This window comes from Canis lupus, chromosome 3 (genome assembly GCF_048164855.1).
Source record: "Canis lupus baileyi chromosome 3, mCanLup2.hap1, whole genome shotgun sequence".
Lineage (NCBI taxonomy): Eukaryota > Metazoa > Chordata > Mammalia > Carnivora > Canidae > Canis > Canis lupus.
Genome location: NC_132840.1, coordinates 6088453 through 6116034, shown reverse-complemented (window position 1 = coordinate 6116034; position 27582 = coordinate 6088453). Strand labels below are relative to the sequence as shown.

The window sequence follows — 27582 nt, the reverse complement described above, 5'->3', positions numbered from 1 at the left end:
TTTAACAGATAGTAATTGAGCACCTACTGTATGCTAGGTACTTTGCTAGGGGACCTGTCATTTGACAAGAGAGACAAGTCCTACCCTTAGGGAGCTTCTGTCCTGTACAGTGAGGCCACTTCAGGCTATCCTTGGGATGGCCAAGCCTCTGTTACACCTCAGCATTGGAGGGTATAAGTGATGAACTGTCTGACTTTCCTCCCCAGCTCTAACCCAGGCAGGGGAAAATCTCTTATCAGACATTTTTTGAGGGGAGACAATCAGTGTGGGTGGGCTCCAGGCCCAGACTTGGCTCTGGATATGGAAATTTGCCATACTCCTGCCCACCAGCTTATGGGGATTTTCTAGCTAGGGCTTGGATTTTTCCTAGCCCATAGAAACTGGGTGAAACTGTTCCTATCTGATAGTGGAACAGCAGGGAGTGTGATTTCCCTGTGGCCCGTGAGGTCACTGTGGCAGGTGGCATTTGGACAGCCTTAGGAATGTGTGCAGGGATGGGGAGGAACCTCTTTCTGCACCAAAATGACTTTACTGGGCCTGAGGCCCACCTTGGGGTCAAGGGAGAGAGAGAGGGCTCTGGGCTTCTTCACAGGATTCCCCAGGTCACTGAGTTTGGATTATCACCACCCCCACACCCCCGCCACCCAAGGCCCTGGGGTAGAGCTCACTCTGGGTGAAGGTGGGGAAATTGTCATTGATGTCCTGCAGGTTGACCAGTACTGTGGCTGTGCCTGACTCCCCACGGAGGCCCTGGGCATCTCGTGCTTCCACCACGATCTCATACTTGGCTTGTGTCTCTCGGTCCAAGTTTTTGGTTGTCGTGAAAATGAGGCCTGCAAAAAGTGTCCCAGCAGGAGCCACGTTACTTGGAGGGCTTTAAGAAAACACTGGTGCCCAAGCCTTATCCAGAGAGCACCCCGTGACTTAAAAGCTCCCCAGGTGATTCCACTATGCAGCCAAGGTTGAGAACCGCTGGCCAACCACCTCCTGCCTTCACACTCTGCTCTGCTAGACTGAAGCTGCACAAACGGTGTGGTCCGATATTGGTCCCAGCTGCCTGGAGCATGGTGTTGAGAAAGAGTGTGAGGCCACGGCTAGGCTTAGTGTGGAAAGAGTGCTATGATGGAGTAGTGATACCTGCCTTGGCACGTCATCGGTTGTGGTGGTATCTGAGCTGTGTACTTGCCATCCTTCCGAAAGACAGTGTGCCCCAGGCCTGACCGCCTGGACTTTTGTCTTACTTCCCAAACTCAGTCCTTACAGTTTTTAAAGTTACACTGAGTGGATACGTGCTATGGGCCACATATTCTCTATACGTTATTCAATTCAAACTGCACAGCTGCCATGCAAAATAAATATACATTTTCAAATCTTCAGGATGAGGGAACTAAGGCTCCCAGGGGTTAGTTGACTCGCCTAAGGTCTTTAGAGGGGGCGTGTAGCAGAACTGCTTTTGGAAGCCCGATCTGTGTGACTCTACACCCACAGCTGCTGACCAGCATTCTCTTCTGCTTCTTGTGTCACTGCTCAGGTCTTGATTTTGTTTCCTGGGCTGGAGTCCTTATTTCAGCAGCTGTCTGCTTCCTTCTGCCCTCACCAGTCACCCTGTCTTAACGTGCATCAAGGAACCGTTTCCACAGAATGGTGTGGTTGGGTGGTAGGTGACACCTGTCAGACTGACTTGCCTCAGCTTCTGCAATCTAGAGTATCCCCCTCTACCCTGCTCCAAGCCAGCGCCTGCCCCAGAGGGTTAGTAACACAGACCAGAATTATCAATAGCAAAATATTCTTCTCCCTTCAGGAGCTGGTACATGACAGAGGCGTGGTCTGCCACAGTGGGATCATCTGCATCAACTGCTGTCACGCGGATGACTGAGGTCCCTGAGGAAAGAGAATCCAGGGGTTACTGCCTTGTGACTGCTGGCCCCTTTCCCCATTCCCGGATCAGGATAGATAGGGCCCAGGCTGTTCCCTTAACCCATTTCCCTTAGGTCCTGGAGGAAAAAAGACTGCTTTGTTTCCTGAGAAGCCTGCATAGGGGCAGAGTGCTGGCAGTGCTGGAGGGTCAACCTGGTCATCTTTGAATGAGGCAAAGAGAATAGGTGGTTTTTTAGTCGTGGCAAAAATGAGAGAGGGCATGGAGGGGTAGGGTCATGAGGAGAGATAGAGGAGATTGAAGGGCTGCCCTTCCTTCTCCTGGAGGGTGGAGAACAAAAGAACAGGAAGGTGAGTATCACATCTCTGTTTCTCTTGAACTCCAGGATCTCCATACTCTACAAGATCTGTTACAATCTCTCAGGTTCTTGGCTGGGAAACTTAGACCAAGGGGTAGGGAAGGGAATCCTTTTCTGGTATCTACTAGAGGCTGGAGTGGAATTGAGAAGTAGTAACTTTGAGAGGCCTGGGGTCCAGGCTGGTGCTACATATTGGGGTAAGGGCTGTAGTTCTGCTCCCTCCACTCCTGTATGGATCCTAGAGATGACTTCTCACTGTGGTAGCAGAGTTGGTATTCTTTCCGTGCAAAGGCTGCGCTCTTGGAATGCCAGTTCCGAGTCAGAGCAGTGGGTGGGGTTTGCTGTAGAGTAATGAAACAGGTGTGTGTCTCTGATGATCAAGCCTCAGTCTGTGATCAGGGTCAGGACTCAGTCCATGATCAGGATCAGGGCTCAGTCCATGACTAGGGTCAGGACTCAGTCCATGATCAGGATCAGGGCTCAGTCCATGATCAGGATCAGGGTTCAGTCTAGGGCCAGGTCAGAGTTTAGTCTTAAGGGACCGTTGTTTCTTTCAAGCCATATAAAATAGCAGCTGCACTGAACTCACTAAATTCTGACCCCAGGCAGTGAAGTTGCTGATGGGAGAGGTGCCTTCAGGCTGGGGATGAGCAGCGGGGGTGGGGTGGGGTGGGATACAAACGGGGCACATACCCACAGCTGACATCTCTGGCACAGATGCATTGAACAGCCGGTGCGTGAACACAGGCCAGTTGTCATTCACGTCATGAACTTTGATGGTGAAGCTGGAAGGAGACTCTAGGTTCTTCCTGGTGTCCTTGTCTACCACTAGGGCTGTGAGGTGGTACTCAGAGATCTTCTCCCTGTCCAGCCTCTCAAAGGCATACACGTCCCCTGTGTCCTCACTGACCTGGAACACCTTGCCCACAGATTCTCCTTTGAGCACGTACTTTGCGTTCTTGCTGTTCACACTCGATTTGATCTAGGAAGGAAGAGGAACCGTGAGCTGAGGATGGGCAGGGGTGGCTGTGTGTGTGTGAATGTGCACACCCTCTGTGAGCGTTCAGGTGTATGTAGGTACGCCGGCATGTATGCACACGTGTATCCGGCACACCTACATGTTTGCACGGGGGTGTGTGTACGCGTCTGTGGTGCTGGCCAGGGATCCTGAATGCGGCACCTTCAGTCTTTATGCACATCTCTGACTGGTCATTAGCGCACTGTTCCCAGCCAGCTCGCTGGGAACACATTAACGTGACTGCCCTAGTTGCCTAGAACAGCGCTGGGAACACTGCAAGTGCTTACAGAAAGATTTTTGAGTGAAAGAGTATATTTGGCGCCAGTGGAAGGCAAGGGGTAAAATTAACAAGGCAGGAAACAACAAATGTTGGAGGGGATGCGGAGAAAAGGGAACCCTCTTACACTGTTGGTGGGAATGGGAACTGGTGCAGTCACTCTGGAAAACTGTGTGGAGGTTCCTCAAAGAGTTAAAAATAGACCTGCCCTACGACCCAGCAATTGCACTATTGGGGATTTACCCCAAAGATACAGATGCAGTGAAACGCCGGGACACCTGCACCCCGATGTTTATAGCAGCAATGGCCACGATAGCCAAACTGTGGAAGGAGCCTCGGTGTCCATCAAAAGATGAATGGATAAAGAAGATGTGGTTTATGTATACAATGGAATATTCCTCAGCTATTAGAGATGACAAATACCCACCATTTGCTTCAACGTGGATGGAACTGGAGGGTATTATGCTGAGTGAAGTAAGTCAGTCGGAGAAGGACAAACATTATATGTTCTCATTCATTTGGGGAATATAAATAATAGTGAAAGGGAATATAAGGGAAGGGAGAAGAAATGTGTGGGAAATATCAGAAAGGGAGACAGAACGTAAAGACTGCTAACTCTGGGAAACGAACTAGGGGTGGTGGAAGGGGAGGAGGGCGGGGGGTGGGAGTGAATGGGTGACGGGCACTGGGGGTTATTCTGTATGTTAGTAAATTGAACACCAATAAAAAATTAAAAAAAAAAAAAGAAAAAATCTAACTCAAGACAATAAAAAAAAAAAAAGGAAGGCAAGGGGTATTTTGCTGCTTACTAGTCACTTAGCCTCTCTGAGTTGTGGTAGCCTCATCTGTAAAGTGGAGATAATATCATTTTTGGTGTTGAGCTGCTCTCATGAGCAGAACGGTACCTCTGAAAGTGAATTCCAGGAAACACTGGTGTCTTTTTGCTATTTCACACGAAAATTCCAGTGAGCTGGAGATGGCTTGCACTGGCTTGGCTCTCAAGAACCAACTTACATTTTAAGGAATGTTTGTGAACTGATTTTAAATATAGCCATTATTAAAAATTCAGTTATATAAACTTATCAGTTAAATGAATCCTATGAAAAACAAGGGTAGCCTACTCAAAATTCCTCATTTTACTATGTTCTTGAGGTTATGCCCATGTGTTGAATGATGGAAATACCACACAATGCTGTGTTAAGACATATCTTTTCACAACTCTGCCTTCAGTGCCATCAAGTTGGAAGTTTCAAACAGACATGGTGAAAGTATTTACATACAAATGGAAATGAGCGAATGCTAGGAATCAGGATTTTTTTTTTCTCCTGGAGAACCACTTGTCAAGCATTTATCAGCACACCGCTGGTCCTGGTCAATTTATTTATTTATTTTTTTAAAAGATTATTTATTTATTCATGAGACAGAGAGAGAGGCAGAGACATAGGAGAAGCAGGCTCCATGCAGGGAGCCCGATGTGGGACTCGATCCTGGGTCTCCAGGATCAGGCCCTGGGCTGAAGGCGGCGCTAAACCGCTGAGCCACCCGGGCTGCCCCGGTCCTGGTCAATTTAGTTTTGGAATGGTACACAAAATATTCTCTTCTTGGAGATTTATGATGTACAGTCCTGTAGGAAAAAACTCTAATGAGCTTTAGCTCAGGACTTCCCATTATAGTAAGAACACTTTTTCTTTGTAACACATACTATTAGTGCTGTAAGGAACAAGATTTAGGAAAAGATTTGGAAGCTAATGTACGTAAAGCAACTTGCATGGGCTCTCAATAAATACCTGTTATTATCCATGATAGATCCATATGTTAAAAGATATAGGTAAGAAGTGCTGAACATTTCATTTATAGAATCTTAGAAATAGAGACCCTTCAGAACATAGGAGAATCATATTTCATGCATGTAAAGTAGTATTCTCATAGATTTTTTTTTTTTTTAGATTTTATTTATTTATTCATGAGAGATACAGAGAGAGAGAGGCAGAGACACAGGCAGAGGGAGAAGCAGGCTCCTTGCAGGGAGCCTGATGTGGAACTTGATTCCAGAACCTGGGATCATGCCCTGAGCCAAAGGCGGACGCTCAGCCACTGAGCCACTGAGATACCCAGGTGCCCTGATGGTTTGAATGTTCAAAAAATACAGTTCTTGGGTGGCTCAGCGGTTTGGCACCTGCTTTCGGCTCAGGGCGTGATCCTGGAGACCCAGGATCGAGTCCCAGATCGGGCTCCCTGCATGGAGCCTGCTTATCCCTCTGCCTGTGTCTCTGCCTCTCTCTCTCTCTGTGTCTCTCATGAGTGAATAAATACAATCTTTAAAAAAAATACAGTGCAATTCAATTAAAAGTACATAAATTGAATTCCAATAAGGTGCCAAGCAACACGCTGGAAGCATAGAATTAACCCAGACCCCTATTCTTGCTCTCAGGGTTGAGACTCTGAGGAAGGGCAGGATTTAAAGGTCCAGGGAGCAAGAACCTTGAGTGAAGGTGTCTGAAAAGAACAAAGGAAGATGGGTCTCAAGACAGGAGAGGGAGTGTCAGAAAGGGTGTGGTTAAATCCTGTGAGTTTGGAAAACATCCCTAAGCTGAGTAGCAGAGCAGACGTTGGAGCCCTCGGTGGGAGCAGCATCAGAGTGGGGGGTGGTGGGGTGGAAGCCAGATGCCAGAGCTTGGAGAAGTGGCTGCAAGGTGAGGAAGTAGAAACAGGAAGTGAGGACCCTCTGCCTTGAGTGGAGCAGGGCTGTGACGAACAGGGGCCAGGGGGGTTCATGAGGAGGTCCCAAGGGGCCTGGACATATGACGAACAGTGGGTCAGGAGGCAGGAAGCAGATGCCCCAGCTCTGTAACCTGTGGCTTGGGAGAATAGTAGGGGTTCAAGGAGAAGGGACAGTCTGGGACTCGGTGAGTTGCTCAGGGTTAGATGGTAGTTCCAGACTTGGTTCTGGGGGTGGGGTGCGTTAGGGCCCACATGGGCAGGGGTAGTCATGGGGACCAGTTGCACTTTGATCTGTTTTATTGGAATTCTACATAAGATTCCATGTGAGTATAAGCTCCTTCCCTCCAACTTTTAATTTTTTAGAACAGTTTTAGGTTTATAGAAAAATTGGGAAGATAATACAGAGAGTTCTCAGGCATCCTGCTCCCAGTTTTCCTGATGATCAACATTTTATGTTGACGTTATGTTAGTACGATGCCTTTGTTCTCAGTAGTGGACCCATACTGTGACATTTGTAGTAACTGGGGGCCATAGTTCATACAGATTCCCTCAGTTTTTGCTTCATGGCCTTTGTTTTGCTCCAGGAGCCCATTCAGGATATCCCATTACATCTAATCATTTGCATTTCTTTGGGCTCCTCTTGGCTGTGACAGTTTCTCAGACTTTGAATGCTTTTGATGACCTTGACAATTTTGAAGAGTACTGGTCAGATATTTTGTAGGATGGTTCTCTACTGGAATTTATCTGATATTTTTCTCATAATCAGGCTGAAGCTACAGGTTTCTGGGAGCTCTCTCTCTCTCTCTCTCTCTTTTTTTTAATTATCACTATATTTGGACATAACATCTTAATGCTGAAAGCCATGCTGACCCATATTTGTGGATTCAGAAGTCTGCTTAGGGTCACTCCCATTGTCCAACCAGTCTGTAAACAAAGGCTCCGGCCTGTGGGCCTTGATAAACAGAGATTTCCTTCCCTCAGATTACGTCTTTGGGAGCCTGGAGGTGATCCTTGGGGCCTCATCCTTGCCTCTTCCAGGGACCCTGTTCCTTCCCAGGGTGGGGACCACATATGGCTTCTCTGTCTCCTGGCCGCATGCCACGTGCCAAGCGCACGCTGTTGGCAGATGATGGCAGGCCTGACGCAATTCCTGCTGCTCGAAGACCCTTGGAGGAGGAGATCCCTCCAAAGGTTTCCGTGTCAGAGCTGCTCACAATGCAGGTGGCCTCCACGGACTCTTCCTGATTCCGCGGACTCTTCTGATTCATCCTGCAGGTTTTCCTCGGGCCTGGCCATTCTCAGTGGCTGATTCACGGCACAGTTATCCCATTGGGAAAGATGTAGGTGGGTTGACGACATTTTCCTCTATGACACAGAGGTCACGTTTGTGTTGCAAGCCAGGAACCCCGTGTTTTCTTAGGGCCAGGCTCTCCTCAGGCCCTGGCCGGGTCTCCGTGTGTGACCCCGGTCAAGCAGCTTTCTCTCCGAGTGGCCATACTGAGGCATTTCGATTTCCCAGCCGTTCTAGGGAGCCAGAGGAGCCTGTGGGCACGGTCGGCTGGCTGTAGGCGGGCTGGTGGGGAGAGCCCCAGCTGGCCGCACCCTCAGCTGCTACGGTGTCACCTGCCCTTCACTGTCACTACCACTGCTTTTCCTTCATCGTCATCGCCACCATCGCCACCACTACCAGCACCTCTACCACCGTTACCTTCACAGCCATGGGCCCCACACCTACAGTCGGCACAGTCAGTCTTTGTCACCATCTGTCCCACCATCAGCATCACTATGGGCCAAGTGCCGCTGACGCTGCTCCTGCCCTGAGGCCTGAGCCTTACCTTGCCCACATAATGGGGTAGCGAGGTGTTTTTCTCTTCATCGATGTGCATCTGGTTCCAAATCCAGTCTCTCTTCTGGCGCCGGTGGGTGAGCAGCACGCCGGGGGGGTCCAGTGGGGCAGCGTTGGAACTGGCCGCAGCTTCCACCAGGCAGGTGCCTGCCACGGCGAGCAGCAGCACAAGCGCCCACATCTTCCTGAGAGGCACCAATCTGGGGAGAGAGAGGAGATCCTACCAGGGCATGGCGGTCACTACCCCGGGGGGTGAGCAGCTCCCGGAATGACTGCACTTCCCTTATGTGTTCACTCTGCCATCCTTTCCTCGCTGCTGATACCAGCAGAACCAGATGCTTGTTCCTGCCCCCAAATTGCTTTCGGTCTAGGAGAGGAAGGCAGACACAGAGACACCTCCTACTGAAGTGTCACATGTGCTAGTGTGGTGAGCGCAGGCGACCGTGGAGCCCCAAGGAGGGCTGTAGGGAAGGTTTTCTAAAGGAGATGCTGATGGTAGCTCCCTAAGCTCTGTGCTGTGGGCACCCCTGTAACCCTCCTTTTACACATGAGAGGTTAAGTTCACGCTGGAGCCAGTGGTGGGGCTGGGAATGGAGTCTTGGTGTCTGACCCCAACAGCTGTCACTTATCAAGTACTTATTACAAGCATGACACTGTTCCCAGCACTTTACATATGTCATCCCATTTAATTTTCCTAGTTACTCTAGGGGTGGATATAATTATAACCCTCATGTGACCAATAAGCCGAGGAACAGAGGGCTTTAGTTAACATTCCCGAGATCGCCTAGACTGTGAGCAGCAGAGCCAGACTTGAACCAAGTTCGTGTTTTTTCCCTCTGCCCTCTCTTGTCCTAACAGCTGCTGCGGGTGGGACTTAAAGATGCCTCTGAACAAACATGCCCCCCGGCCAGCACGAGAGCCCCTGTGGCAGCGTTGCTTTGATGCTGTCTTCAGAAAGTTCTTAGGAAACCCCAGTGTCTTAACCCAGAGGGTCAGGCCCTCACCAGGTCCAGAGCTCACAGTTGGTGATCAGTTTAGGAACTATCACAAGAGCAGGAGTCTGTGTGTAGTGGGGAGAGGGGGCAGGGGATTGAGAGGCTGGGCTCGTAACCTGTGGGGCCCAGTGCAAAATGGAAGTGTGGGGCCCTTTGTTCAAAAAATATTAAGAATTTCAAGATGGATACAGAAGAACACGAAACCAGGCATCAAGTGCAGTGCCCAGGGTGCTTGCAGACCCTAAAAGGCAGCCCTGGGGACAGGGAATCAGCCTAGGCCAGGATCTTGGGTCACCAGAAATCAGGGCATGGCTTTATCCTGAATTCCAGGAAAGGGGGATTTTTTTCCCCCACTGCCCTATGGTGGATGAAGGCTGTGACTTTGGCTGTTACTGTGCCCTCTCAACCCTGACCCCATTAATCTACTCATGCTGCGTCCCTGTGTCTCTGATCTGTGGCTCCTGGGTTAGTTCAGGGGGTAGAGGGCAGGTGGGTGGGAGTAGGAACTAGGTAGGGCTCCTGCCTGAAAAGAGACAAGGACCATGGGCCGCTGAAGGGAGGTCACCGCCCACGGTTGTCCCCCACCTTGGCCTGAGGGGGAGCCTAGATTCTCTACATTACAGGAAGTCTGTAAACTCGAGTAACATTTCCTCTGAGCCACTGGCGCCAGGCTGTCCTCAGTGAGGGCCCAGGATGTCTGTGCTGGGCTAGCCCGGCCGGGTCTGCTGATCTTAGCATCTGAGGCCCCCACCCTGTAGTCCCTGCAGCTGGCCCAGGAGGAAGCGGGCTCCCAGGGTTGGGTGGGACAGAGTGCTGGAGCACACCCCAGAATTGTGTGTTGCCTGGGGAGAGGTTCTGGGTCTCAGTTTCCTTACTTGTGAGATGGTGGAACTGGGGTAGGCAGCTCGGTGTCCCTTGACGTAGGACGTGGATAGGGTGACCATTCTAGGCGGGAGGAAGGCAGTGAACAAAGACCTGGGGAGGCTGGGCGTGCTGGCCAGGAAGCTGGTCCTGACTCAGGGGGGGTGGCCGGCATGCCCTTGCCCCAGCCCACTGGGCTCAGGCCTGGGGCGTCATTTCCTTTTTTGCCTACAAAGGAACTTTGAGTGTTGGTTCTTTCTTCCTCCCAAGTGAGAAGTGACTCAAAAATGAAAAAGTAAAACGAGCATAAGTGAGATTGAGAAACAGGGAGAGAGAGGCTTCAGGCCTTTAGGCAGGACAGAGTGAGAACCTGTGCACTGAGCCAAATGGGTATTGAGTGCCCACTGTATGTGGGCTCCGTAGTGGGCACTGGGGTCCAATAGTGAGCAAGGCCAGGGAGTGCTCACTGTAGTGCAAACACCTGGAAAATAAGTGAATTGGGAAAACACCAGTTAGCAATAACTGGTGGAGTACAACAGAGAGTGGGGGTGGCTGACTGAGACGCTGAGGTCAGGTAGGCCTCTCAGAGAGATGACACTTCAACCAGCATCTGAGTGTTAGTCTTAGGAACACCAGGGGAAAGAAGGGCATTCCAGGCGGGAGGACATGTAAAGGTCCTGAGGCCAAAAAAAAAAAAAAACAAAAAACAAAAAAACAAAACAAAACAAAAACTGTGCTTGAAGAACCAAAGCAGCCCCCCTGGGCTCAGGTGGAAATGAGCAGCAAGGGGTGAGAGACAGGAAGAGGTGACCAGGTCAGTGTGGTAGGCGGAGTAACAGCTCCCCAAAGATGTCCATGTCTAAATCCCTGGTACCTGTGAATATGTTACTTTCTATGGCAAACCAACTTTTAGCAGATATGATGAAGTTAAGGCTCTTGAGATAGGGAGGATGGTCCTGGATCATGTGGACCAGGTTATGCATAATACACTTACAGTATCCTTAAAAGATGAAGGCAAGGGGGTCAGAGTCAGGAAAAAGGAGACGTGACATTGGAGACAGAAATTGGTGTGATGGGTAACCGCAGGCCAAGAAATGTGGGCGGCCTCTGGAAGCCAGAAAAGGCTAAGAAACAGATTCATCCCTAGCTCTCCAGAGGAACGCGGCCCTGATTTTTAGCCCACTGAAACCCTTGTCAGACCTCAGCATTCCAGAGCCGTAAGATAAAAAGGAAATAAATTGTGTTTGAAGTCACCACATTTGGGGTAGTTTGTTGGCTCAGCCATTGGAAATGGGTACCGTTGGGTTGCAAGGGACCTTGTAGGACAGCTTCGGGAGAGAGATTTCCCTAAGGTGATGGGAGAGTGAAGTGTTCTCATTTGCAGAGGTCTCAGCTACAATGAGGAGAAAGGCTGGAAGAGGGGAGACCCAGGGGTGGCGGTCACTGTCACCCAGATAGGGATTAGGAGGGGAGGGCCTGGAGGGTGCTTCTGAGGTAGAGTGAGCAGGACCTGCTGGGGAGGGGACATGGGGTGAGAGATGAAAAGGAACCCAGGATGGCCCCCCATCTGGCCATCCAGAGCCTCTCTGGCATCCCCCATTGCAGTGCAAGCTTGGGCCTGGTCCCAGCACTGATGCCCAGGCCCTGCCACAGGCTCACATCACAACTCCCTCTCCTTCCTGGAGAACACCGTTCTGTCTTGCCCCATCGTGTCTTCCCTGCTCCCCAAGACCAGCCACAAGTCACCCATGGGTGTTTCCTCTTCGGGCTCAGGTGGCACGGGGTGATGGGCGTGGGCTCTGGTTTTACTGCACCTCAGCTGCACTGCTTTGTCACTACATTACCTTGCACGAGACATTTACCCCCCAGAGCCTTGGTTTCACCATCTGTACAATGGGAACACTAGCATCTACCTCTCAGGGTTGTTTTCAGGCCTGAATTCAAAAGTATTTGCAAAGAACAGTAGCTAACAATGAAACCGAACGTGGGCACGTCCTCTCTGACACTGACTCTACGTCACTGAGTCCTCCCTTTACCAGTGTTGCTCCTTAACACAGTGCTCTCTGCCCTGGTGTGTGTCTCCTGCTGCGGCTGAGTTTGTCCATGCCCACGCTCCTGTTAGGCAGCACCTCCCGGCTTCTGTCCCTTCCTGGGTTCTGGAAATGTCCCTCCTCCTCGTGCCTCCAGCCCTGCGGTGCTTCCAGCTTCCCGCTCTTGCTGGTTTCTGTTTGTCTCAACAGATCATTTATTCGCTTCATCTCGCTCACGGCTCTGTGGTATTTCCTTCAAGTCCCTGCCTTTGACCCCATTCCCCACCCCGCTGGGTGGTAACTTCTGTTTCCCCCGGAACCCTGTCTGGTGCAGTGAACACGAGCATGGCTTTCTCTCTGCTGGAACCTGCGTGGATGGGCTAGTGGTCTCAGGGCTGACAGCTGCCATCATCCAAGTGAATAACCACACTGGACTTAAAGCGAGGCCACCAGTCATAGGCTTTGGCCACATGGCTCACAGGGGACGTTCAGCCCTTGGTGGGTTTTGGTTGGCTCCACACACAGTGTTCTCTGAACGTGCAGAAAATCCCCTTGGATGCTAGTCTCTGTCCAGTGGGGGCCCTGCTGTGACCCCTGGAGAGAAATCCCTTGACAACACAGGGTTGGCACTGGCTCCCCGAGTCACCCCACGTCACTGGTGTGTCGCTGGGTGGCAGGACTTTAGGGATGAGGATCATATAATCCCATGTCTGTTCACAAGCTTGCCCCGAGAGTGCCCTCTCAAGCCAGCCCCTTCTTGCCTGGGGCAGTGGAGTGGGGCTGACACCCCCGAGCACCTCCACAGTGGTGCATGGCATCTTATTTAAGCCATGTAGACTGCAAGGTAGTCATCCCCCTGCGCAGATGAGGCTCAGACAGGTGGAGTGAGTCATCCTGGCTCAGTGGGTGGCAAGAGATGGAGCTGGGATTTGAACTTAGGCTGCCTTTCACCCCAAATATTGCTTTCCGCACCATGCTACTCTCTCTTTGACTCTTTGGTGACGCTCGCATGTAAAGATAATAAACAACTACCCTCCGTGTTTGGCTTTCACAGATGCTGTCTCATTTGGTTTTCATATTACTCCAGGCTGGAGGAATTACTTGCCCCATTTCCCAGAGGAAGAAACTGAGGCACAGAGACAAACAACTCATGGGTGGTGGGTCTAGAACCCTCATGCAGATCTTTTTCTGAATCCTGGGCTCCTCCCACACCCAAACCCAGAGGAGCCTGAGGGACTTTTCCATCTGAAAAGTTACATTTATTTGGGTCTTTTACTATTTGTGTTTGAAATTTGGCCTCCAAAATGGGGGCCAAGAGGAAGGGTTTTGTCAGACAGTCGTTTCTCCTCCTACTGCTGATAGAGAGAAAGTCGGCCCGAGGGATTTGCTGTGCCCACAGCTGGAGGCAGGCTTGCGCTTGGCCGCACCTCTGGAGGTGTGGGTCAGGCTTACTTTAGCTCTTCCCTTCTTCTTTTTTTTTTTTTTTTTTTAAAGATTTATTTATTTATGAGAGAGAGAGAGAGAGGCAGAGACACAGGAGGAGGGAGAAGCAGGCTCCATGCCGGGAGCCTGACGCGGGACTCGATCCCGGGACTCCAGGATCGCACCTTGGGCCAAAGGCAGGCGCCACCCAGGGATCCCCTAGCTCTTCCCTTCTTTTTTTTTTTTTTTTTCTCTTCCCTTCTTATAAGCCGTTTACCTTCACCAGGTTTTGGGAGCCATTGAAAGGCTGCCCAGTGGATTTGGGGTATGATGGAGGAGCGGAGGGTCTGAGGATTCTGGAAGTGATTTCTATGAGCTGAAAGTCCCAGCTGAGTAGCCCTGGGAACTTGCCTGACAACAGCCTTGAGAGGCATGGAGATCTGCCTGGCAGCTCAGATGTGTACGGTGGGCTCACCGAGGCCGGGTGCCTTTCTGTGTCCCTGTCACCCAGGATCTGTGATGGTGTCCCATCCCTGGAGCCCTCTTAGAGTCTTTTGGGGACAATTGCAAATGAACTCCTGGATGAGGGTGGGCCCTCTGTGTCCTCGGTTTGTCTGGGACAGTCTGGGGGGCTCAGAGTGTGTGGTCCAAGGTGAGTGGGCATGGAACCCGGGGGAAGGGGCAGAGGAGCCTCAGAGAATCTGGGGGATAGCTGGGCTCACCTATGGCCGGATGGGAGGTCGGCTCCAGGTCTTTCTCCGCAGTGGGTGGGACCACTGATGGAGATGCCTGGGCTAAGCCTGAGGACCAAGGGGTGGCTCTGAAGGTCGAGCCAAGTGTGGGCGCCTTTGCCTCTGCTTCTTTCCAGTTACCTGACTGGGTCTCGGGGGTGCTTGGTGGGCTTCTAGCAGCAGCCCCAGCCTGCAGGACTTTAACACCCACCAGGCTGGGTCACAGCCTCCTGGCCTTTGCCCTTGAGGTTCTCTCTCCTCTGCCTGGATTTAGTCACATGTGCCCACTTCTCTGAAGCTTTCTCTAGAGCCCTGGCTTACAAAGCCACTCAACAGACATTTATTGAGCACTGTTGTGTCCCAGGCACTGAACTCTACACGGGGAGCAAACACAGGCTGGATCCCCATCATGGGGCTTTAAATTGTGAGATGTGCTGATGGAGGAGAGCAAGAAGCTGGAGGTGGGGGCCAGTAGGGCCCAGATTGATTGGAGGGTCTCAGTCCAGGAGTGAGTCTTGCCCCTCTCTGACCTGCTCTGGACATCAGGCTAACCTCCCTTTGGTCCCTTTCTGTTTGTGGCCCCTATCTGTCAATGGGGTTTAGTCTCAAAGGGGCTGTGAAGTCTGCTCTGCTCTGGGTTTTCAAAGGCTAGGGGGACATAGGGGAGGGGCCAGAGGTGGTCCTTTTGTAGCTAAATAGACCCTAGGAAGCCTGGACCAGCTGGGAGCCCCTCACCAGGGCAACCGGGCAGGTGCCCCTGGGCTAGTCCTGCCCCCAACCAGCAGCAGACCCCTGCTTCTTGACTTGACCAGAGCCCTGCTGAAGCCTGAGGTTTCAGGGGCTGAGTCTAGGCCTGAAGAGGTTATCAGGCAGGTTGGAGGGCCCTTTGGGATGGGGTAGAGGAAACTTGCAGGTCAGGTCAAGCATCCACACATGACATCCTCATGCCACATGGACACACAACACTGTCAGCTGTGTCTATGGAAGTACACACCCCCATCCCCACTCATCTGCCCTCTCCAACTCCTGAAGAGTCTCTGCTGTGCAGAGTGGCCCCTCTGCTCCCATTCAGTACACCCACATCAGTGGGACAGGGTCTGGCAGCTGAATCCAGTCCCAGGCACAGCCTCGAGGGTGGACAGGATGATCAGTCCCAGCCCAAACCTCCCACTGGCTCTGGACTCTAGCCCAGAGGCCCCGGGTCAGGGATTAGGGGCCAGGCTGTGTGGGGGCTGGGCCTGCGGGAGAGGCAAGTGCTGCAGCCCCCGCTCCCTGTGTGACCCTGGGTGGCCCTCCTTGTTGCTTTCCCACCTCCCCACCTTGAGCCTCAGTCCAGGACAGAGGTTGGAGCCAGTGATCCCCACGCTCCTTCAGGGACTCCCACATTGTCCACTCGCCCCCCAGCATTTACAGCTGAGCTGTGGCAGCCACAGACATGGGAGGATGAAGGGGGAGGCCCTAGGAGCCTTGGGTGTGGGGTGTGTTGGAGGCAGGATTGGGCAGCTACGAACTGGCCCCTTGGGACTTTCTCCTGGTTTGTGGCTCAATTCAGGCTAGAGACCTGCTCCTGTAGGTCCCAGAGGTGATCCCCTCCTCTTAGAGTTTTGCCAGCAGATTCCCCATCTCGGCTCCCCTTCATGCTGACAGTGCTGCTCTGCTGCTGCCCATTCCTCCCTGGCTCCCCACCGCCTGCAGGATGAAGCCTGGCTCCTGAGACTGGTTTTAGGGCCCAGCATGGCATGGTTCCTGCTCATCCCCCTGGCTTTCCTCTCTGTCATCTCCGCCCCTCCCTGCCATGAGGAGAGCTAGACATTTCTGGAATGCACATTGCTCTTCCTCTCTCTAGGAGGCTCTTTGCACAGATGCCCTTGCTTGCTGTGTCCCCTGGGTGAATGCGCTCCTCCTTTTCAAGCCCCTGGTGGCCTCCCTTTGGATTGACTCCTGCCCCAGCAGGACCCTAGGATTGCTGCCTCTGCCTCCTAGCCTCAGTATCTCTGACCAGGTGGGTTCTGGGCTAGGTCTTCACTCTATCCCAGCATCCCACTGCATGAACTCAAGGCCCTGGACCTTGTGGTGTCGTTGTCTGTACTGCTGCCTGTCAGCCTGCCTCAGTCTCCAGTTCTGGTCTTGTCACTGCTTCCCTCCTCACTTGCAGGACTTAAAACAAATTTGCATATTTGCAGACAAGACCTTGGGTGGTCAGAGCAGGTGCAACCTGGGGTATAGCTCAAAAGCATCTCCCCTGCCCCCAAATAGCATCTCTGATGGTCCATCACATTAGACACACCACCAATAGGATTTTGATTGTTTGAGGACAACAAGATTATCCTCTGATGAACACACACCTGTCCCTCTGCAAGGGACTGTTTATGTAGGCCTGGCAAAGCAGAGCGCACAGGTTGTCATACCCTTTCCATACCCATGGCAAACATCACTGATTACAGGATCACAATATTTATTCCCACTGAACTTGAATTCAGTCCCTCAATCCTCAGTACAATCTTTCAAGTAGATATTAGCAATTCACCAGACCTCGTTTGTGATTTCAGATAATTTTGTGCTGGGTTTCTGGGCTCTAGGATCATCCAGTCTGCCTTCTGTCTTTTTTTTTTTTTTTTTTTTATTCATTTATTTGACAGAGAGAGAGCACAAGCTGGGGGAGCAGCAGGCAGAGGGAGAGGGAGAAGCAGGCTCCCCACTGGTCAAGGAGTCTGATGTGGGACTCAGTCCCAGAGCCCTGGGATCATGACCTGAGCCGAAGGGGGATCATGACCTGAGCTGAAGGCAGATACTTAACCAACTGAGCCACCCAGGTGCCTCTATGCCCTATCTTCTAATGGGGCAGCTCCAGGTTTCAGGGGGAGAGCACCCGTCACCTCCACCAGGGAGCCTTTTCCAGTCTTCTCTGAGCTTCCTGAGTTTAACTGAGGCTCCGAGGCAGTCATTGGAGCAACAGAATGAGCCCCACATGTCCCTGCCTATTTGTACTGGCCCAGCTGCTCAAGAGCTGTGTAGCCTGAGGCCCATCCCTTGCCTCTGTGGGCCCCAGCTCCCTCTTCGATAATGGACGCAAAAATGGCTACCTCTCTGGTCAGGAGGATTAAATGAGATCATGGGTGTAAAGCCTGGTATACAGTAGGTACTCAGTAAGTATGCAGGCGTCCTGACTCTTACGTACCCACCGACTCCAGCCTGGTGGCTGCGGCGTGTCTGGCCAACTCACACCTGACTTCATTTCCCGGTTCTGCCCTGGGCCCACCTCCTACCCCTCCTCTGTTCTTCTCCAGAAGGGAATCTCATTCGCTGCCTGGCTGGCTGCAGGGTCCCTGCCTCCCCTCCTCCCAGTGCCTGTGCCTGCCAGGATCTGACTCTTACTGTGTCCCAAGGCAGACAATCTGGAGGTCCCTGAATGAGTTTAGGGAACATTTGGTCCATGCCTTGCCCTTGAGAGGTTAGAAGACTGAAGGTCGGAGAGCAGACCTAAGACCTCTCCATATTCCTCCTCCAGGAAGCCTTTCGAAAATTTTCCATCCAACATCTGGGACTTGGGTTAGGATGGACTTTTTAGTATCCTCTAGCCAGAAGCTAAGCTCCTCAGGGTAGAACCTGTCTCCTAGAACATTCCTTCCAGGATCTTTAGGCCCCTGGCTTGTCCTCCTGCCTGATTGTGTGGCTTAAATGGTCAGGTTTAACCCTCCCTGACTTATCCTCTCTCCGAGCTTCACTCTGGAGTGTGGTGGGACTGTGGGTCAGAGGGGCTGGCCTCACTCCTATTTTGCTTCCATCTCACGCTTTCTGTGTAACCTGGGACTGGTTGCTTGATCTCTCTTAGCTCCCTGGTCCCCTTTGTCAAATAGGAATTGTTTTAGTAGCTTCAAGGATGCCGGGTGGCGGGGGGGTGGAGGTGGAGAGAGGTGCTGGCAGTAGCAGGGATGGGTCCCTGTAGGCAAGAAACCGAAGATTTTTCTAGAGCGAGTGGCCACTGTGTTCACCTTGTGTCCCCAAGGCAGCAGCAGCAGCAGGGCTGTGAGTCAGCCAACTTTGAGAGAAAATCCGTGTGGCCCCTCTGGTTTCCTGCCCCCATGTCCGGCCCTTGTTTCGCAGCACAATTGGTCAGGTTGAAACTGTGGGGTGGACAGCTTAACCCCTGCAAGGCCAGTGGACGCCTCCCCTGCTGCCTTACAATGGAATTGGCAGGGCTGCCCGGGGGCTCAGCAGCTCGTGGGTCCCTTGCAGGTTACCCGCTGCCCTCCAGGCTAGGGCCCAAAGGTGGCTGGTCTCCGCTGCTCCCCACCACCCGAAGGTGAGCCAGAGGCCCTGGTCCTGGCACTCATGGCCTCCAGTGTCCCCTGTGGCCACACCAGCCTTCATGAGTCCTCTGAGCTACCCAGGCTTCCTGCCTCTGTGGAGCCCTTCATCTCTTGTGGGATCCCATCTGTCCCCCTCACACAGCAGCATCATCCATGGGGTAGCTTGGTGAGGAGTGCCTACCAGGAGAAGGGTTGAGTCCACATCCTCTCTGTTGCACCCACCTCCACCCACTGGGGACTGACTGACCCAGGGTCAAAAACGTTACGACATTTATGGCTCTGGGGGAGTGGGTAAATTCAGCTGTGATTTCTTGAAGATCCCCCTTCTGTGAGCCCTTCCTGGCGCCAGTCCTGGTGTGTACATTGCCTCCTTTAATGGACTCGTGAAGACTATTTTCCTCTGGTTTAAAGATGAGAATGCTGAGACATGGAGGAGCTCCTTGGTGCTGAGAAGGGTCTGGGATCTGGGCTTTGGGGTCCTGATCCTGGCTCAGATCCCCACTCTTGCTCTTTCTTTGCCCAATCTCAGTTGCCTCCCTTGAGGAACAGAGAAAGGACGCATCGAACTTATGGATTCATTGGCAGTAGTAGAATCATGAGCTCCATCAGTTAGACCCTTTTATCCTGATCACCTCCAGTTTCCATGATGGCTGGCATGAGTCCCTGTCCCATTGTTCAGACAAGCACACAGAGGTTTGGAGGTGCTGAGTAATTTTCCCAAAGCAGCATGGGAAGGAGCTAGATCTGTGGATCTCACCCTAAACTGCTTGCTTTCAAGTCTTTTGGGGGGACTTCCCTAAAATATGAGGCCTGTGAGGTCCCAACCTTGGGGCATCCAGGTGGGCTGCCTTCCTCACTGTAGCTCCCATGGTCCTGTAGGCTCCTGTAGGCTCCCATAAGCTCCCGTAGGCTCCCATAGGCTCCCGTAGGCTCCCGTACGCTCCCATAGGCTCCTATAGGCTCCTGTAGGCTCCCATAGGCTCCTGTAGGCCCCTGTAGGCTCCCGTAGGCTCCCATAGGCTCCCATAGGCTCCTGTAGGCTTCCATAGGCTCCTATAGACTCCTGTAGGCTCCCATAGGCTCCCATAGCTCAAACGTGGCCCCTGCAGTGTCCAGGGCAGGGAGGGGAGGGATCCGTAGGGCCTCAGGTGCCCGGATCCTAGCCTCGGCTTGCCTATTCTAACAGTGGGGGTACTGGCTGACAGAGAGGGCCCAGGGCTCAGAGCTCCCCTTCCAGGGCTCCTCTCCTGATGCCAGCTCACAACTTTGGCAGGAGGGATGATGTCAGGCCATGGAGGAGGGCCACCCTAGGGAGACTAGGCCTGGGGTTGGTCCTCTACCTCTGGTGTGCTGGCACCTCAGACAGACTCTCGCCCTCTCTGATCATGGCACCGATGGAAGCCACTGGGCCTTCCAGTCACACAGGGGTGGAGAGTCTACATGTGGAAGAGCCACATCGTTAGCCCTTGATCCTGAGAATGCCCGTCTGTGTCTATGGCACCGCCGCTAGGTGCGCTTTCCCAGCCCTGCTTTGAGCCATGGTCTGTCCCCCAAGAATGGCTCTTGCCTGGGGCCCTGACGACGGCCACTTTCCATACCGGGAAGCCAGACATCCTCTCAGCGTGGGCACATGCCCCGAGTCTGGGGTGGAATGGGGTGCGGGGATTCCTCACTCACCGTGCTCGCGGGCTCAGAGGTGTCCTCGTTCCCTCTGACGGTCCGGCTGGGGCTGAGCTGGTGTGGAGCTCTGTGGAGCTCAGCCGATAGCTTCTGAGGGGAGCCACACCCGGCCGACTAGGGAGGCCTGGCTGCCGCCCCTTCAGGTTTTCCAGCTGGCCCTGGCCCACTTCCCCCTGGGATGGTTTCCTGTTATTGTTCCTTTGTGAGGGCCGGGCTGGCTGCAGATAGGCAGGCCCTGTGGTGGGCGGCTGCCTCGGCCCCGCCAGGCTGTCCTCACAGAGGCCCAGGCCTGGATCCGACCCGGGACGCCCAACTCAGACCCCAACCCCAGGCCCCAACCCTGGGCCCAGCACTCACCACAGTCCTTAGTTCATCCTCCTTGTAACTCTGAGGGCAGGTGTCATCACCCCCTGTGATAACTCAGAGCACTGAGAGTCTCCAAGTGCTCATCTACCCAGCCAGGGGGTAGCAGAGCCAGAAGTCCAGCCTGGGTCAGCCCGGGCCAGGAGCCAGATTTTCCCAGGTGACCCGTGACATGCTGGAAGGGCGGCAGACTGCGGGTGATGGGGAGGCTTCAGGGCCTTTGGGGGTGGGGTGGGTGGGAGATGGGAAACCAGCTCTTAGCTCCGGAGGGCCAGCCAGGTTGGCCTCTCCCTGATGGAGGGGGGCATGGGTTCTAGCTCTAAGGTAGCAGCCAGGGTTTGGAGGTGGGGGCATTTGAGTTTGGGAATATCAAGTGGAGTCAAGCGCCCTAGCTCTGCTTCTGTTGTGACTGCGGAGCCAGTCATGTCCCCCCATTGCCCGGTTCCCTCATCTGTAAATGGGGATAATCAGAGCCTCAGCCTCACATGGTGGTTGAGATTAACAAGAGTTAGAATGAAGCTGAAGGTGGGATCAGTCCATCAGAACCAAGCAGCTGGGGGTAGGATGGGCTCAGATTCTGTGAATTTTGAGTCCTAGGAGGAGCTTTTAGAAACTGCAGATCCTGGGGCCCTGTTCCAGCTCAACTGATGTGGACTCTCCCAGCGTGAGCAATGGGAATCCGTCCTCTGAATGGTTGCCTCTTCCCATGGGTGAGTGGTTGGGAAGTCCCAAACTTGTTCCTTTATACGACTGAACCAACAGAGACCTGAGGGGAAGCATCTTGCCCAGGAGCACTCAGTAAATCTGTAGATGTGAGTACGGAGATGGGGGACAGAGTAGGAGAATATTTTTTGGGAAGGGGAGCTCAGGATTTCTCTGTTTCAGGCATGTTGAGTTTGAGATGGCTTTTATTTATTTTTGGTTTATCTATTTATTTTAAAGATTTTATTTATTTGACAAGAGAGAGTACATGTGTGTGCATGAGCCAGCACAGGCAGGGGGGAGCAGCGGAGGGAGAGGGAGAAGCAGACTCCCCGCAGAGCAGGGAGCCCGACGGGGGGCCTGATTCCAGGATCCTGAGATCATGACTTGAGCCAAAGGCAGATAGATGCTTAACTGACCGAGCCACCCAGGTGCCCTGAGATGGCTTTTAGGCACCCAGATGGTGATGCCAGGTTGGCATTTGGAGATGGGTGGATACAGGTGGCCTAGAGATGAGGTTCGGAAGCCCTGAGCTTATTTATGGCTTATCTACCTGAGGCCTTGGGGGTGGATGACTCACTGGGAGGGAGCCCCCTGGCCTCCCACATTTGTAGATCTTCCAGGAGAGCCCAGTGGGGGAGGGGGCAAGCTCGGAGAGGGCAGGGCTGTGGACAGTAGGCGAGGAGAGGACGGGGTGTCAGCCGGGTCAGTCTGGGTGAGGGGAGGGTGGGTTTGGAGGCTGGAAGTCACAGACATTTGTGGGCAGAGCAGGTGAGGTGGAACGGAGTAGACAGGGCGGATCAGAGGGGCCAGCGAAGGGAGGCCAAGGGGGAGATGTGTGTGATCATCGCTCCTTCCCAAGACTCAGAGTGGACGGGAGCGAGAAACGGGAGGTTGTGTGTGTGTGTGTGTGTGTGTGTGTGTGTGTGTGTAGAGCTGTGTGTGTGCTGAGGGGACTTCCAGCAGATGGTGAGGCTAAATGATGCTGGTGGGAGAAGAGCGACCTGTGGAAGGGGGATGGTCTGGAGGCGGCTCCGGCACAGGATCCAGCACATTCCATCACTTTTGGCGGAATGAACAAACAAAGGCGCAGCGTTTTCTTGTTTTCTTCTCCAACAGGCTTAACTCTGCCTTCCCCTGTCAGAGGGTGGGGGTGGCCCTGGAGGAGCCCGGACGGGCCAGTGTGCCGTCTCCTGTCCCGCAGCCCGGGACCCTTGTCCCCCAGCTGGTGCTGCCTGCCTGTTCTGGGGCCTACGTGCCCATGGGGCCGGGCTGGCCTGGCATCACTTCCTGCTGGATCTCGGACTTGGCACTGGTGGCACATGCAGACAGGGTCTGTCTTGGCACCATCTGCCAGTTCCCTTTGTATTCCCAGTCCATGGGAAGTCACCTCTGCCCTGAAGCCTGCTGTTCCTGTCGTCTGTAAACAGGGGGATGGCCCTCCAGGCGTGAGCCCCTGGGGAAGGCACATGGGCACCTGCAGAGTCGTCCGGGCCACAGGAGGAGGGCTCGTGCCCCTTGGGGCCCCTGGGGATCTCGTGCCCGATTTCTGCCACCACCCAGCCCCTGCTTCAGCCCCTCTGGAGGCCGAGGGGGTGCTGGGAGGGCACAAGGCCAGGAAGTGCCATCGGGAGCACAGGAGGCAGCTGGTGGGCTGGCAGGAAACGGGATGGTCTGCGAGGCCTGATTAGCAGTGGAGGAGGAAGCGACAGTGGGGGCGGCGGGGCCTGGGGGTACCCACGTCGTCTCAGGGCCGAGGCTGACTGGGGGCTCGGCCTGTGACGCCTGCTGGGAGAGCTGCAGACCTGCTTCAGGTCCTGCCCTGGCCTCTCACTGGCCGTGTGACGGGGGCCGCTGACAAGCCTCCCGGAGCCTCTCCCGACTTGTGAAATGGGTTGCCCGGCCGCACTTCGCAGGGCTGTCCAGAGGGCAGAGAAGACGACACAGGCCCGCAGCAACCACGTTTCTTAATGTGTGGCCTTGAGGTCACCTGCCGCGGGATCACTGGGGAGGGTTTGTTAAAAATAGATGCCTGGGCCTCCCCCGGCGGATGGAATCAGAATGGCTGGCGGGGCACCCGAGGCCCGTGGCGCGTCTGGAGGTCTCAGGGTGCTCGGGTCTGGGGGGCACACCTGTGGAGCTCTCCCTCGGGGCTCCTCGCACCCGGAGCAGGACCGTCCTCCTCCCCGCCGCGCGTGGGGAAACAGAGGCAGTGAGTTACACGCTTTCCCACGTCAGAGCCTGTCGGTGGTGGCGTGGCCCTTCCCACCCCGGCCTGTCTCCGAGGCCGTGTCCTCGCCGGCCCCAGCTCTCCGGCCCCCCGGCTGGCACCCTAGGGCCCGTCAACGAGGGTGCGGGGCCGCCTTGCGCACGGCGTCCAGGCCAGCCAGCCTCTCGTCCCTGGGTCGCTCGCGCTCTGCGCCCCCCGGGCTGCCTTCTCTTTGCGCCCCGGCCTGCTCGCCGGCCTCTGTCCACCGTCTCTGCCACGCCGGCGTGCCCCGGGCGCCCCCAGCACCCGCAAGACCCCCTTCACGGCCCCCGCCGCTCCTTCCACCCGGGATCGGGGCCGGCTCCCTTCGCGCGTCCGTGCTCGCGGGTTCCCGGCGCGGTGAGTGTCCGAGCGGGGACTTGGTGCCGTGGCTCGCTGGCACGTGGCCGCCCACCGTGGGCCGGGTCCTCGGCAGGGCACGGAGGGAGCGGGCCGCGGGGAGCCGTGGGGGCACGCGTGTCAGGGCACGTCGGGGGCGGGGGGCGTCCTGGGCTGTGCTCCCTGTGTCGCGTCAGGGCTCGCTCTGCCAGAAGCCTGGCCGAGGTGTCGCTCTTGTCCTGCAGTTGCTCTGAGGAGGGAGGGCGCGTGGGGCTCAGACTCCCTGGGCGCCTCGGGCCGCGGGCGTGCGGGGCTCCCGTGGGGGGCCGGCCTGCGAGGCCTCGTGGGCCAGCCGGCTTCGCTGCGGCGAGGAGGGATTCGGGGGGCTCGGGGCTGCGGTGGGGGCGACAGCGACGCCTTGGGGGAAGCAGGGGCCGGGGGACAGGGCCAGACGGAGGAGCAGCGGGGTGCCTCGGCTCCCCCAGAGCGGGGAGGGCTTCTCCGGGCGGGACAGGGCCGCTGCAGTTCGAGAGAGGGCGTCACGCGTGGAAGGACGCGGGCGTGAGTGGCTGGTGTGGCGAGGCGGGCCCGAGGCTGGCTGTGCCCGTGTGTCCGTGGGGCGCCCGGCGTGGGGCGTCCTGTCCTCAGAGGCTTCGGGGTGGCCGAACCAATCAAGCCGTCGGCCCCTCAGCCCTGCCGGTGCCCAGCTCTGTGCCGGGCTCGGGGTGCGCACCCAGGAAAGTGAAAGGGACAAAGCCCCAGCAGACTCGGAGTCTTGCACGGCCACGACCTCAGCATCATTACGCGCCATCTGGGTCCCAGGCTCTGTTCCATCTCTTCAGCGTTCACGGTGACCGGGGCGGCGGGAGGGGGGCGTGCTCTGCCCACAGTGTCAAGTGGCCCAGCGTGGCTCTGGCCAGCTCCAGCCAGGGCTCCTCTGTGGGCTAGGCCCTGCCCCACACCCTAGGTCCAGCCTTCGGGGGAGCTGCTCCAGCTTCGGCCTCCGAGGGTGCTCTGCTTCCGGCCTCTGCCAGCCCAGAGCCTCCTAGCGCCGTAGTGCCCAGCTCACCACGCCTCCACCAGCCTCCCCACATTCCCATTCCGGGAAGCATCATGCCCCCGGGAAGCTTCTGTCCACCTGCACCGCTATTGGGTTTCAAAGCCTTTCGGGCCCCTCCCCTATTTTTTCTTTTTAAAAGACTTTATTTATTTAGATTTTATTTATTCATGAGAGACACATAGGCAGAGACACAGGCAGAGGGAGAAGCAGGCTCCACGCAGGGAGCCTGATGCAGGACTTAATCCCAGGACCCCAGGATCATGCCCTGAGCCGAAGGCAGATGCTCAACCATGGAGCCACCCGGGTGTCTCTAAAGACTTTATTTACTTATTTATTTGACAGAGAGAGAGAGTGAGTGAGTGCATGTGCTCCCAAGCAGGCAGAGTGGCAGGCGTAGGGAGAGGGAGAAGCAGGCCCTGAGCAGGGAGCCTGATGGGGGGCTCGATCCCAGGACCCTGGGATCATGACCTGGGCCAAAGGCAGATGCTTTACTGGCTGAGCCACCCAGGTGCCCCTCTGTCCCGTATTTTCTTGTGTAATGATTCCTCACTACAGCCCCGAGATGTGTCAATACTATTCATATTTCCATTTTTCTTACGAGGGAGCCAAGACTCAGGCTTTGTAACTTGCCCAAGGTCACACAGCTCCCGAGTGGCAGAGCCAGGATTCCAGTCCTTGTCTTCTGGTCCCTGGTTTAGTGCTCACTTTACATCATCCTACTCTTGACAACCTGTCATTGTATAATAATGTTTTATGCTTGTTGATTATTAAAGTACACTGTTAATGGTGCCTAGGCTTTGCCTGGCTTTGTGCTGAGCATGGGGGATGCAGAGGTGACCCAGGTCCTTGTCCTTGATGTGTCGGATTAGTGTGAGCTGCACTTGTGGGGCCAGGTTGGTGACGGGTGTGTGCCCTGTGCTGGGGGTGCTGGGAGGTGGCCTCGGGGAGCTGCTGGAGGACGAGGTCCCAAGATGTTGAAAGGCTGGGCAGGAGTTCCCCAAGCACAGAGCGAGGGAGGACTGGCCAGGCAGACGGAGAGGCAAGGTCAAAGGCGCCGAGGCCTACTCGGGATGGAGAAGCCGTCCCACGGGGGAAGCACCGAGGTTCTGCGGGGGGTGATCGCAGACTGGCTCGACGAGGCGGGGGGTGGAGAGCTGCTCAGGCAGGGGCACACCTGGGGCCTCATGCTGGGCAGGGACCCAAGGAGCCCTGAGTTTTAGGGGCATTGCCGGGTCCAGGCTGGGGGCCTGTGGTCAGGTCGGGGAGAGGCTGCAGGCTGCGGACCTTCAAGCCAGGGCTGCCGCGCAGGTGCAGTCACTGGAGCTGGACTTGGGCCTCTCCTCGGCCAGGAAAGGACTGGCTAAGCAGGAATTGAATTCCCGACAGTGAGAACAATACCTTATCCGCCAAGCACTTTCGCAGATGTTTCTCACTTTTCTCCCACAACATCCGGGGAAGGCTGGTAGGAAGCGGTACTCCCGTGCTGTGGGGCTGAGGGGCCCACGGAGCAGCCGGTAAGGCTTCTGAAGGGTGCCTGTGGTCATGTCCTGGGCATGCCTGCCACATACAGTCCGGCTGATCCTGGACATAGCCTTTGGTGCCTCAGTTTCCCCTTCTGTAAAGTGAGAGCGACTGCATGCCTTCCTTGTGGGGTTATTGAAAAGCTTCAAGTTCATGGAGCAGTCACTGGCGTGCAGTAAGTGCTCAGTAAATGTCAGTCATGAGAATAACATCAACCGAGGTGGATGGTGGGGCACACGTGAGTGTGCGAGATCACCTGTGTACACATGAGGGTGTGGGTGCAAGTGCTGCGTGTGCAGTGTTTGCTGCGTGGCTGTGTGGCTGCATGTGTACGTGTAAGAGCACACATAAAGCATGGACGGTGCCCACGTGGACTGACTGTGTGTGTATGGGGCGTTATGGGCTGAAGGGTACAGCCGGGCCGCGGGAGGGCCAGGCCTCGGGCAGCACCTTCCTCCTGCATCACCTGGAATCACCTGTCTTGGTTACCCCACCGACCAGGCTTTCTGTACCCCCATCTCCTGCAGTGGCTCAGAGAAGTCAGAGCTTTGCTTCAGGGTGGCCCAGTGAGCTGGGGACAGGATGAGACTAAAGACCCTGCTTCCCCATCTGGAGGGCAGGCCTGGGTCTGGCAGAGAACTCATCCCTTGAAAACCAGGACTTCCTGTCTCCAGGCCCCACATTCCTTGTGTCCTCTGTCAAAGTGTCTTGGAGAACAATGGGTTGGAGCCTTTGCCATCTGCAGGGCAGGAAGGTGGGTCAGGGGCAGGTCAGTCCTGCCTCTTGATGGGGTCTGAGCCAGTCCTAGTGAATGGAACTGCCAGGGAGAACTCAAGGCAGATTGGATGGGACGGGTCACTCAGGCTGGCACACATCTTGGGGATCCTCCACTTCACCCACCTGTCATACCACCGAGAACCAGAAGGGGAACGAGAGACCCTAACCAGCCCGCAGAAATCCTCCTTAGTCCTGTGCTGCGGCTCACACTCACAGGGGTGTCTCCGAGCCTGTTACCTCTCAGGTGGTGGCAGGAAAGGGACACTTCTAAACTGGGCCTTGCAGCCAGACCAGCGGTGAAGAGGAAGCTGGGGGTCTTTCGTCTGTGTGGACAACTCTTCAAAGCTTCGGGCTGTTTTTGCACCTCCTGTGTCTGAGACTCTGGCTGCCATCGGGGATTCCTCTGCCTTGGGCTCAGGGACAATCCTGAGAACAGCTCAGGACTCT

General features: G+C 54.9%; 1 protein-coding gene and 1 long non-coding RNA gene across 11 annotated transcripts in view; one reads left to right on the top strand and one right to left on the bottom strand.

The window, feature by feature from the left end:
• CDH5 (cadherin 5) overlaps positions 1-20395 on the bottom strand; it is a 33909-nt gene extending 13514 nt beyond the window's left edge. The window contains exons 1-5 of the mRNA XM_072814037.1: positions 20123-20395; positions 8086-8296; positions 2928-3216; positions 1765-1881; positions 669-833 (exon numbers count right to left, since the gene is read on the bottom strand). Of these exons, the coding sequence (XP_072670138.1) occupies positions 669-833; positions 1765-1881; positions 2928-3216; positions 8086-8277 (763 nt within the window). The 5' untranslated portion in view covers positions 8278-8296; positions 20123-20395. The remainder of the gene's footprint in view (positions 1-668; positions 834-1764; positions 1882-2927; positions 3217-8085; positions 8297-20122) is intronic.
• LOC140626361 (uncharacterized) overlaps positions 1-27582 on the top strand; it is a 143623-nt gene that overhangs the window by 51883 nt on the left and 64158 nt on the right. The window lies entirely within an intron of this gene.